The sequence below is a fragment of the Nicotiana tabacum genome, chromosome 22, assembly GCF_000715075.1.
Source record: "Nicotiana tabacum cultivar K326 chromosome 22, ASM71507v2, whole genome shotgun sequence".
Lineage (NCBI taxonomy): Eukaryota > Viridiplantae > Streptophyta > Magnoliopsida > Solanales > Solanaceae > Nicotiana > Nicotiana tabacum.
In genome coordinates this window covers 1,603,590-1,616,720 of record NC_134101.1, presented here as the reverse complement: position 1 = coordinate 1,616,720, position 13,131 = coordinate 1,603,590, and the positions used below count along the sequence as shown (strand labels likewise).

At 36.2% G+C, this 13,131-nt stretch overlaps 1 protein-coding gene across 1 annotated transcript; it reads left to right on the top strand.

Moving 5' to 3' along the window:
* Positions 1-7,539: 7,539 nt before the first annotated feature.
* On the top strand, positions 7,540-12,797 carry LOC107795923 (pectinesterase 1-like). The gene is made up of 2 exons (XM_075244804.1): positions 7,540-8,319; positions 11,840-12,797. Exons 1-2 carry the CDS (start codon positions 7,559-7,561, stop codon positions 12,555-12,557), a joined length of 1,479 nt encoding a protein of 492 aa, XP_075100905.1. The 5' UTR covers positions 7,540-7,558; the 3' UTR covers positions 12,558-12,797.
* Positions 12,798-13,131: the final 334 nt, after the last annotated feature.

Below are 13,131 nucleotides of genomic sequence, written 5' to 3'. Positions count from 1 at the left end.
GCACGATAAGGAGTCAAAGAAGTGAAGCTTTTCCTAACAGTTCCATAGCCTCCCGAAGATAAGTACAGATGTCTCTGTACCGATCCGCGAGATCCTAACAAACCTGCTTGTGACTCATAACACCTATAAACCTAGAGCTCTGATACCAACTTGTCACGGCCCCAATTCACCCTCCGTAGGATGTCGTGATGGCACCTAGTCTCTAAGACTAGGTAAGCTTAACAATTTGCGGAATATCATAATATAAAATTGAAGTCTAATTCTCAACTCATGAAATAAATATAAAACTGCAAATCAATAATTACAACTCCCAAAACCTGGTGGAAATAAGTCACAAGCTTCTAAGAGCAAATATTAAGTGTTTTTATACATCAGATTCTAAAGAGAATAAGGAAAATAATATAGTAAGAATAGAGGGGGACTCCGAGGTCTGCGGACACTGGCAGATATACCTTGAAGTCTCCACGTGCGGTCCAACTCACTGGTATCTGGTCTAGTGGGAAGAACCTGGATCTGCACAAAAAAAAGTGCAGAAGTGTAGTATGAGTACACCACAACGGTACCTAGTAAATGCCAAACCTAACCTCGGTAGAGTAGTGACGAGGTCAGGTCAGGGCCCTACTAGTTTAAAAGAAAAGTAAGGCAGAAGATATAATAATATTTTGAAATTACTGAGAATTTAAACAATAAAAAGTTTCAGAAAATATCAGCACAGTAAATAGAGGTGAACAACAAGGGCACTCCCGAGGTACCGCCTCATAGTGCCAAATGTAAATATGCACGACAGGGGAATCTCCCGAGGTACCGCCTCGTAGTCCCAAAGTAAATATGCAAGACAGGGGGATCTCTCGAGTAAACGTCTCGTAGTCCCTAAGTAAATATGTAGTATAGGGGGATCTCCCGAGTAAACGCCTAGTAGTCCCAAAGTAAATATGCAGTACAGGGGGATCTCCCGAGTAAATGCCTCATAGTCCCAAAGTAAATATGCAGCACCGGGGGATATCCCGAGGAACCGCCTCGTAGTCCCAAAGTAAATATGCAGCAGATAATCGAAGGAAACACGAATTTACACCAAGAAATCTTATGGTTAAAGATTTGATTCAAATCAAGGGAAACAGGTAATTTAACTAAGCATGTTGCACAAATTGCAAGTAAGAGTTAAGGCACGTAGACATGCCATACTAGGCTAAACATTATCACTACATATGCTAAGGTAACTCAGTTAAGGAATTTAAAAGAAGACAACTCAGCAAGAACCGGAAATTTCCACAATTAGCCCGCGTATGCACTCGTTACCTCACATACACGACGCTCACGTATCACATATGATTACAACAGTACCAAATCCTAAGGGGATTTCCCCCGTACAAGATTAGACAAGTCACTTACCTCTAATCTCGTTCAATCAATCGATAAGGATTTTTTTCCCTCGACTTTCCGACTCTGAATGGCCCAAATCTAGCCAAAAGAAATTATATATCATGAATACAACTACGAGAAACTAATTAAAATAATAAATCTACGACTTTAGCAAAGAATTGAAAAATCGCCCTAAAAAGTCAACCCGGATCCACGTCTCGAAATCGGGTAAAAGTCATAAATTACAAACACCCATTCGACCATGAGTTCACCCATACCAAAATTACTAAAATTCAACACCAAGTTGCCAGTCAAATCCTTAGATTAAACTCTCCAAATCCCTAGCCTCAAATACCCAAATTCTACCTTAAACACACACAATCTAGGTAGGAGAGAAATCAATGAGGAAACAAGGTTATTGATCAAAAATGAGTACAAGAGACTTACCTCAAGAAATCCCTCGAAAATACTCTCAACAGTCGCCAGACCCGGGCTCAAAATGTCCAATAATGATAAAAATCACGAACCCTTGCTTTTAAGTGTTCTGCCTAGCATTGTCGCTTCTGCAGTCACATTAGCCGCTTTTGCGGCACCGCTTTTGCGGCACCGCTTTTGTGGTCCGGGCCTCACATCTGCGGAGGCCACTAAGTTGCCCAACCTCCGGGCGCGCTTCTGCGCAACAAAACCCGCTTCTGCGGACCAGCCTCAAACTCCAGCGTCCGCTTCTGTGACCCTCCAAGCGCAGATGAGAGTCCGCACCTGCGGAACACCCTCCGCATCTGCGCTCCATATCCCTCCAGTCCAAACCTTTGCATCTGTGCAACACTGCTCGCACCTACAAGCTCGCACCTGCGATCAAAGCTCTGCAGGTGCGGTTACACCAACAGAGTCCTACTTCAGCCATGCACCAGGTCCTTTTTTTCGATCTATTAGCCATCCATAATCCACCTGAGACCCCCGGGACCTCAAACAAACATACCAACAAGTCCTAAAATATCATACAAACTTAGTCAAGCCTTTAAATCACATCAAATATTGCTAAAAATACAAATCGTACATCGATTTAAGCCTAATGAACTTTAAAACTTCAAACTTTAACATCTTGTGCCGAAACCTATCAAATCAAGTCCGATTGATCTCAAATTTTGCACACAAGTCATAATTGACATTACTGACCTAATCCAACTTTCATAGTTGACATTATTGACATGTGTCCCATTTCATTCCGAAACCAAAAACAAAACTTCCTGGCAAGTCACAAAACCCAAAAATTAAATAGAGGAAGCAATAATTAGGGGTTCGGGGCTAATACTCTCAAAATGACTGGTCGGGTCGTTACGGGGCACAACGGCCGCTCTGATGATTGATGACGTTCCCTATTGGGTCGCGGAGCTGCAAGGTCTCTTTTGGTATCATTTATTCAATCTTTTCTTGTTTCAGCATGTACTGAGGCCAGTCTATGAGTTGGTCCATTGAGGTCATCCTCATCTGCTCGGATCTCGGCACAATACGCGTTGTATATTTCATCCCAAGTGGTTGGGGACTACTTCATCAGTCGACTTAAAAGCTTTCTAGTCGCCCTTGAACCGTCCCTGCGCAGCCCATTCTGGAAAGATGCAACTGCCATCCCTTCTGACACGTTCGGCAGGGTCATCCTTATTTTGTTGAACCGGGCGAGAAAGTCCCTCAATCCCTATCTCGAAGACTGTTTAATAGCAAATATGTCGTTCACTCTTACCTTGGCCTTCTTAGCTCCAGCATGGGCCGTTACGAACTTATCGGCCATCTCTTCGAAAGTTTCAATGGAGCGCGCAAGTAGTTGTGAATACCATGTTAACGCTCCTCCTGTGAGGGTTTCACCAAATTATTTCAACAAAATAGAGGATACTTATTCTTTAACGAGATTATTGCCTTTCACGACGGTGATGTAGTGAGTCACATGATCTTTAGAGTCAGTCGTGCCATCATATTTTTTAAAGGTTTTGGTATGGCATGTGGGGATGAATCATCACTGTATGGCTGTTCGACAAACCGACCGACGTCTCTCTTTGGCAACAGTTTGGGCGCGCCCGGTATTTTATCGACCTTTTCTTGGTGTTCTTTTATTTGATCTCGGAGTACCTTGTTCTCGTTCTCCGTTTCCTCCATCCTTTTCAAAATAGTTGCAAGAGCGTTATCACCTGCATTATCATTGACGTTGTGAGTAATACCTGTTGTTGGAGGTGGAGGGAGTTGGTTGCACTGTTCGTCCGCCGGTTGTACAGTGCAAATCTTTGCATTTTTTGTAGCTGTGTCCTGGGCGGGCTTGTTAAGGACGCTAGTTAGCGTGTCGGTTAGCCATGCTTCGAGGAGCTTTTTTTTTTACAGCTGGGGGCATCTCTTCCCCTATAGATGTGGAGGCTCCCTTACCAAGAGATTTTGTGATGGTGCAATGAGGAGGCGGTGAGCCATCTCGCCTAGGGGATGCATCGGGAGTTGCGCCTTCGTCTGCCTGTTTTGCAGCATTCATTGATGATGTTCATCAGGTTGGTTGGGAGGTCATTGATTATTCTCGCCCTTTCTTCCCTGTTACCTGTCATGTTGGGATTTGTGCATACAAAGAAAGAAGATCTCGTTCTTGCTTCTTTTCTTTTTACGTTTGTGATCCGTGTTAGTGATAGATCTAAAAAAAATTAAAAATTTAACTAAGAAATTCCCACAGACAGCGCCAAATTGTTTGACCAATTAAGGGGTTAAACCTAGGTAACAATAACATTCCTAGATGTGAATTCCGAAAGCGCAACTAATGTTGGACACATCTGATAGAGATATAATGATAGTATGTAACAATCATTCGAGGAAACGTAAAGAATGATAGAGCATTAAATAGTAACAAACAATAATAAATGACATTAAAGTAAATAAAAGAAGTGATTCACCCAATAAAGGAGGAACTAGGTGTTACTCTTCTTGACAATGATGCGTGATAGGCAAATCCTTGAATATTCAAATTATCCTCGGATCTGGTGGAAAGTATGGAATAATATAGACAATATTCTTAGTGAAAAATGTGATGTTTGTATTATAGTGTGAGAGAGAGGGAGAGAATCTTTTGTCAAAGTGAGTTCTTACAAAATGAATATCACATGCCTTCCACCATTATCTCCTTTTCTATTTATATCAGACATTTTCTTAACAAAACCCTAATAGTACAAGAAAAGAGAATATCCACTAAAATATTCCCTTTAATATCCTATTTCGAAAATTAGCCATTACAGCTTTGCCAACGGTGCTCGACATCGATCGTCGTTGACATCTCGGCCACGAATCTCGCAAAACTCTACCTTAACTCCATTGCTGACACCGCTTCGCCACCGATACCACTATTGCTTTTCTATTTCGTACAATTACCTCTATTGTTGCATCAATATTGCCTTCATCTTCTCCAGGAATTAAACCATATGAGCAAACCTTGTAACCCACTAAGATCATTTCACTACCAAGACGTATTTTTACTGTGCTTTTACCTTAAACCATCGTCTCTTTCGTCCATCATACACCACCAAATACACTGCATCTTCACCACCATCTCTTGGGACCATCATCGACAATTACCAGACAGACAATTCAAGACCACCGTCCCTTTAACAGCACTTCACATTACTAGGTCATCTTCAAAATTGTTGCAGTGCTCTCTACCGACGATGTCGCCGGCCACATTTGATGTAAGTGTTAGAGAGAGAATGGAGATGACGGATAAAGAAGAAAGAAAAAAAAGAAAAAATATTATCATATTTAAGTAGTTACGCGCTCAAAATTTGTGTAAAAGTTACTTCTTTTGCCACATTAGCTAGTGGGTTCAATAGGCACACTTCTATTAGGGTTGAAGTATCCAATAGGTACAAGTCTTAGTTGGAGTGTATAAATAAAATTTGAAGCCAACTTTAAGGGACGGTCTATATATTTGGCCAACTTTATAACACTTCTAAAGTGATGGAAAATGGAGGAAAATAAGTGTTAACAATAAATTAGATGTAAACTTGAAATTTATTTTATTTAAATTTGAGGCTAAAATATTTTTGCCATTCATATGTTATGGAAAGATTATTTAAAATCTTTAGTTTCGTGCGAAGTGCGAAATTATTTACTAGTGTAGTATAAATGTTGGAATTTCCATTCAAACCAGCAGTTTTAGCTTAGATTCTAAATATGTGTTAATAATTCACTAATAATTAAGAATAAACAATAAACCTCGAACGTAATAAATTAAATAAGTTATTGTATAATTTCAAACTCGAAATCATAAAGTTCTTAGATATGCCGCCTATGCGCTGGCAAAGTATTGAGCTTGTGGTGTATTGTAATTAGGGGTGTTCATAAAAACCCAAAAAACTGAACCAAATCGACTGAAAAAACCGATATATTTTAGGTTTGGTTTGTTTTTGGTTTTGAATTTTAAAAATCGATAAAATATGGTTTGGTTTTAGTTTTAATCAAAAAATAACCGGAAAAAATGAACCAAACCGACTATACAAGTAGATATTTAAATTTATTATTACACCTATATATATGTATATTTTTATATAAAGTTTCTAAAATTTTATGGTACATATTAGTCGTTGATATTTTTAGTCTAATTTTTTGTTATTATAATAATCTAATTCTTTGCCTTTACATTTTAGTTTGATTGGTAGTTATCTTTGCTACGTATAAGAATTTATTTCATGTTAAAAATAATCGATTTTTAATTGAGTACTTAAATTATTCATCACTATTTGATTCAATTATCATCAATATATCTTGGTAAATGATAGATTTCTCAAAGAGCAATTGGTTTGATAGTGTTACGTTAAAAATATCGTCTCCGAAATATGTGTTTGGTAGTGTATGCCTCGTATTTAAGAAAAAACGATAAATAACCGAAAAAATCAAAAAACCGACAAAAATCGACTTAAATGGTTTGGTTTGGTTCCAATATCTAAAGAACCGACTTACTTGATTCGGTTTTTTTTTTGAAAAAAACCAATCCAAACTGAACCACCAACAACCCTAACTGTAATGCATAAGATGATTGTTTCCACCGACCAATCTACCACGGCCTAATCAAAAGGATAGTAGAATGTCTGTTACCGAATCAACAAAACTAAAAAAAATAAGGAGTTTTCTAGGCAATATTGCAGCTTGAAGCCAAGACTTATCTTTTCCAAGAAAGGAAGCCCCCATACCCAGTGCCCCGCCTCACCGCTTGGAGAAGAAGAGAGTCAAGAGAGAAGAATTCCTTTTAAATGTACTTGGAAATGTAAACACAGAAACAAATTAGCGTAGACTTATGAAGAATAGATCAGATCCAATTCCAATTCAATCTGCAGTTGTTTTCTGTATGGAAATAGCAGAGCGCCCCAGAACATAAATTACAACTACAATAAGACTAGTTAAGGTTGTTGTTTCAGCAGCAGCAGTCAGCTGTCAGCAGACATGTGATGTGATAAATTCCAGACGAGCAACAATATGGGTTAAGGGTGCTTAATTAATCTGATACTAGCATTATTTACTCCATTTCCTTTAATTCCAAAACAACCGTTGCACTGTCGGGTGAAGCGTGATTCCAGAGGGCAAAAACGTATTACTACTGAAAGAAGATTCATTTAAATTGCAAATATCAACGTCTTATGATGTTATGTATAATGTTTGTATGTCATGACTTCAATTTCTTAATTACCCTAGAATTGCATCTACTGTTCTCTGTTGTCCAAATTAAATTAAAAGTCTGTAATTTCTTCATCTGAAAAATGAAAACTTCTGCCTGACAAAGGTTTCTTAAATTTGTTACCATCCTATAACTGAATACTTATTTAAACAAGATCCAGGTGAAGATGTCCAACTCTCCGGCCACCGGTTGAAGCCAGGCACCTTGGGCTGCCAAATTGATCAGGTTTTGTCTATATTTTGGTGTCCAGCGCCTGTGCAAGTAATGCGTGAGATCCAAAAGTAAAGGGAAACGCTAACCCTCATTTAATTAATTCCACTATTATATTCCTAACCGGCCAGCAATCTATAGTATACGGTATTCCTTTTACACCACCACCCTAGCTCTCCCTCACCCTATATATATACTAGTTCAAGCGGTAGAGCAACTGCTTGTTGTTTCAGTCCCAAAGTTTGAAACTTGTTGATCAGCTTCGCTACTAGCTAGCTCCCTACTTTTATAAGAACATATATAATGTATAATATCAGACATAAACCTTCACTGATACTCACTATCTTGGCTTCCACCGCCCTCGTCTTACTCACATTCTTCGTTCTCTTAAGCAACCCAAAATCATCATCCTCTAGAGCAGCCGAAAAAACGATGACTCCGCATATTCACGTTCACAAAAACATCCAAATAGCCCAATCCCATTGCGAAGGAACACTTCACCCGGAACTTTGTGTTTCCACTCTCTCCTCATTCCCAAATCTCCACCGTAAATCCATTGCAGAGATCATCTCTTCCACTGTTAAAATCGCAGTGGGTGGGGTCAGAGCCTCCGCCCACAACTGCAGCGACCTTCGTCGACATGTACCCAAACTGGAACCTATTGAAAAACGAGCACTCCAAGACTATGTTGAACTATTGGGAGAAACTATTGCTGAGCTCAGAACAGCCCTCACTGATCTTTCCCCTAAGAAATCTGCTTCCAAGCACTACAATGACATCCAAACACTTCTCAGTGCCGCAATGACCAATGAGGATACTTGCCTAGATGGACTCTTCTACAGTACAAAGAATAACTTAACCCGTTACGTAGAGGACAATCTGCATACCATCGCTCACCACGTCAGCAACTCCCTCGCCATGCTCAACAAGATTAAGAGGACATCAGTATCTTCTTCTGAAGAAGTGTTTCCCGAGTACGGGGCTATGAAGAATGGGTTCCCGAAATGGCTGAAGAGGCGGGAGAGAGCACTTCTGCAAGTTCCAGTGAATGAAACTAGCCAAATGCATCTCAATTAGCTTGAAGGTTCCCTTTGGAGGGTCCAGTGCCGCCAAAGTATAAGAGGGAATAGCTTGCAAAACATGTTTAATCAACGTGACCTTGCCTCCATAAGAAAGAAGTTTATTTAGCCACCCATTAATTCTCTTAGTGATCTTAGTGAGGAGATCATTAAAGAATTCCAATTTCTTTCTTCCAACATAAAGTGGAACACCTAGATAAGTAAATGGGAATTGTTTGTACTTGGAACTATAGTTATCAATCATTTTATCAATCCTAGATATGGAAGTATTTGGAGCAGTGCAAAAGAAGCTCTTTTCTTGATTTACCTGCTGACCTGAGCTTTTCTCATACAACCTAACTTACTATTCTCTTGGATTAACTGTTACATTTCACAATAAAATAAAAGATTTTTACCTTTTGAATTAGATTACCTGAGCATTCTTTACCTCCAACGTGACTTCTATTTAAAAGGAAATGGAGTCTTATCTTTTTTAATGAAAAGGTCAATTCTAGGAAAGTTATAAGTGGAATATTGTAAACTAGACTTTAAAATCTTAAATGTCTAGCTCAACTAAAGTTTAATATATTAACGGTAATTATAATTTTATTTTGTAGCATAATATAATTTATCCAATATAGAATTATTTTTAAAGAAATAATTTAGCTATTGAATTTAAATATAAATTAATATTTGCTACAACTTGGTGAACACTAAAAAGGTAGTAATAAGAGAAAGAACATGAGAAATTCTTTTACTAATTTATCAAAATTTATTTTTCAAATTGACATAATAGGGTACATAACTTGTGCCCTTGAGAAGAGAATCGACAACGAAAAAAATCAAAAAATAAGAGATTAATTATGTATAATATTAAGAGTCAAATTAATTAAATTGCTATTCATTAATTAATTCACCTTCACTTTCTTAGATTAAATTTTATAACTCAAATACAAAATTTAATATAATATTTATATAATTTTTAAAAAGTTTATACGAATTAAGTTGTTAATCTATCTATCTATATCTATATATCTTTATCTATCTATATATCTACCTATACTATATATATATATATATATACCTATACTATATTAAAAGCACGAAAGTACTTAACGAGATGTCGTTCGTTTTTTTACCCTTTAAAACTAGCTTTCACGTTAGACAAAATAGTAATTTAATTTATTTTCCTAAATTATAGGAATAGTCATTTAATTATTTTTCTAATATTTAAAAATAATCTCTTAATTATTTTCCTAATACTTAGGACTTTGATCTAGAGAATTATATTATTTAATTGGAGTCCTTCATATAAACTCTATCTAGATATAGGGTATTGAATTCCAAGCACTTCACGAGTATTCTTTTTATATTAGGTTTACGAATATTTTTTTGTTATAAAAGTTTAGGTTTAGTCGTCCTAATTTTCCTTTTCTTGGTTTAGTAGCCCGTATTTTTTTCTTTTTCCCCCAGTTTTAGGAGTCCTTTTTCAAGGTTTACGAGTATTATTTTGTAACTAACAATATAGTCATTTAATTATTATTTTTTTATATTTTCAATTTTGATATCAACTAAATTTTTTGTTATTAAATCATACTTCAGAGAAAGAACAAATATCTAGCGATCACGGACGTAGTAATCTCAAAAGTTCATCGATTCTAATTTTTTTTAAATTCAAGTATCAAACTTAACTAAAAAAATATTTTAATTTTAAGGATTCAATAAAAAGAGAAGTGTTCGTAAGATTCAATAACATTAATAGTTGTACTAACATAATAATCCAAAAATGATGTGTCATAGCAATTTTTTCATTATTCTGAACATAGCATTCTTATTGGATAAAAATTATAATTACGGTTAAATATTTAAGACTTGGGATGAGCTAATAATAAGATTTGAATAAACAAAAATAAATTATTCTCTTTAACATTAAGAATAAATAATTAAGTCCTTAAATTAATCAACCAGAAAATTTTTTGATTTAACTAATCTGCAAATAAAACAAGTCATTTCTTTCGAAATTCATCATATAAATCAGTTATAATATAGTTTTAAGCGTCAAATAGTTAAAAATACAAATGAGATAAAATATTAGAAGATAAAATATATTCTAAGTGAGTAGTCATTAATTATTTATCTTTCTTTTGGTATTCATTTAAACCAATGACAACTCCGGGTATTTTTTTTTAAGTACTAAGTTACTTATTGTAAAATAGTATTAAATTAATGTAGACATTTAAAACTTAGCATTTGATAATTTGATTTACATGTTCTTCATGTACTTCATTGGTTGAAGTTAGACACACGTGCATATATATATATATATATATATATATATATATATATATATATATATATATTGTTGGTATAAAATATAGTTTAAATCTCAATCTCAAATTTTTAAAAAACTATATAAATATTATTAAAATTTATGCTTATAAAAAGTACGTATAAATATAATATTTCTTGGGCTTATCTTGTTCATTGCATGTCTTTGAATGTTTCTTGTGCCTAATTAAGTTTTATTCAGTAAATAATGTAGACAATATAAAGAATTTCTACCTTATTTTGTAGTTTAATCTTTTACACTCAGTGGGTAAAATTTAAACTCCTTAGTTAATAAAGTTACGTTAAAATAAATTTGTCCTTGACCTTTGTCAAAGGAATTTTGGGTGGAATTTACTGGACACCAAGTGGACACATCCGGCCATTGTTTAATGGATTCTTAATATTAGATCCATTTTATACAACTAAGACTGCATGAATTCTTGTTCCCAACGTGCAACCTGTACATTATTAAGGTTTTAATATAATTTTCACTCTAAAGGAACTCATTATGTTTGTACATATCTCGATTTCCAACCATTTAAAGTCAAAAAATGAATCGGCCCTCTCTTTATTTATTTTTTTGGTTAAAGGTCCGCATGTCCTCTCATGTGCATAAGAAGACGTCTTGTTTTCCTTTTTTCTTTTTTAAATTGCTCTTAATCCTGACATTAACCCTGAACACCACAAAGTTACCATTCTGTTTGTTTCTTGGAGCCCAATAAAAGATTAATTCCTTTCAGCGCTCGAGAAAATAAAATTTGCTTTGTTGATTTAAATATGATAAATGGACTTTGGGAGAATTGCCCAATACCATATATGCAAACGGGAGCGTGAACAACATAAATGGGGGGCAACATCGATAACAATAATTTGGATTGTCTGACTCTGATACCATGATAAATGGACTTTGAGCCTAACTCAACCCCAAAATCTAGCTTATGAGGTGAGGATTGCCCGAGTCCAACTCAAATCCCACACAACTCAACGAAATAACGCAACGACGCGTGACGGTGTCCCTGATACTACATTTGGTTCCTGCATGTTCTTTCTTGAGTCAATTGTCTTTGCTTAACATTTTCCTGTACAATCTAATATCACTTCAAAAAACTTTTAAGTAAACGCACCAGCGAGGAAGCCATAAATTTCGCGATGGATTGTTACTACCTGTTCTTCTAGTTCTTTTGTTTAACATTTCGTGATTCTCTTTTAATGCAGCCGTGGTGGGAAAAGGATTCTTAGCAAAAGGCATCACCTTTGAAAACTATGCGGGACCAAGCAAGCACCAAGCAGTAACCCTTCGGAGTAGCTCAGACTTATCTGCTTTCTACCAATGCAGCTTTGTTGCATACCAAGACACCCTCTACCTCCATTCCCTTCGTCAATTTTATCGCGAGTGCGACATTTATGGAACAGTCGACTTCATCTTTGGTAACGCAGCCGTAGTTCTCCAGAACTGTAACTTATACGCTCGTAAACCAGACCCAAATCAGAGGAACCTGTTCACTGCCCAAGGAAGAGAAGATCCAAACCAGAATACTGGGATTTCAATCCTGAACTGCAAAGTGGAAGCTGCTGCTGATTTAGTTCCAGTTCAATCATCATTCAAGAATTATCTAGGACGTCCCTGGAAAGAATATTCGAGAACTGTCTTTCTTCAATCGTACATTGGCAGCTTAATAGAACCTGCTGGATGGTTGGAATGGAATGGTAATTTTGCATTGAAGACACTGTACTATGGAGAGTACATGAACAGAGGACCAGGTTCAAATACTAGTGTTAGAGTGAAATGGCCTGGTTATAGAGTCATCAACAGTTCCGCCGAGACCAGTCAATTCACAGTTGGGAATTTCATTCAGGGAGGGGAATGGCTACCAGCCACAGGCTTTCCTTTTTATCTTAATTTAACTTTCTCCTAATAGTTTCTCTTACAATTTTATAGATGCTAGCTTCAAGATTGTTTTCCAGTGAACTGATTAATTCCCCGTTTGAGGAATGTGAAATCAAGTCGATAGCCTGTATTGTTGGGGAAGTTCGTGTCATTTGTTTTACTTATTCACAGGAATAATGATCTGAAATTCTACATATTATTTCGAAAAAGAATTCTCAACTGTTATGAACTCTACTCAAGAGTTGAGCCTGGAGGAGCATGAAGATCAACTTGGGCCTGCTCTAAATTAAGATGCAGTGAAAGAGCTAGTCAACCCGACAAAATATTACTCCCTCTGTCCCCAATTTATTTATTGGAGTTCAGATTTCGAGCATCAAATGAGTTTTTTGAATGGTTAATTATTGTGACTTATATACTTTTTTTATGTTGTAAATTTTATTTTAAAAAACTTTAATTTTTTTTATTTAAATTCATTATCAAAATTAAGAAGTTTGACTCTCGCTTCGTCACATATGAGATAGATGGAGTAGCAGATTTTGAGTGGGAGACTAGTTGAAATTACAAGTAACTTGAAGCTACAAAAGAGAATAGGGATTGTACGC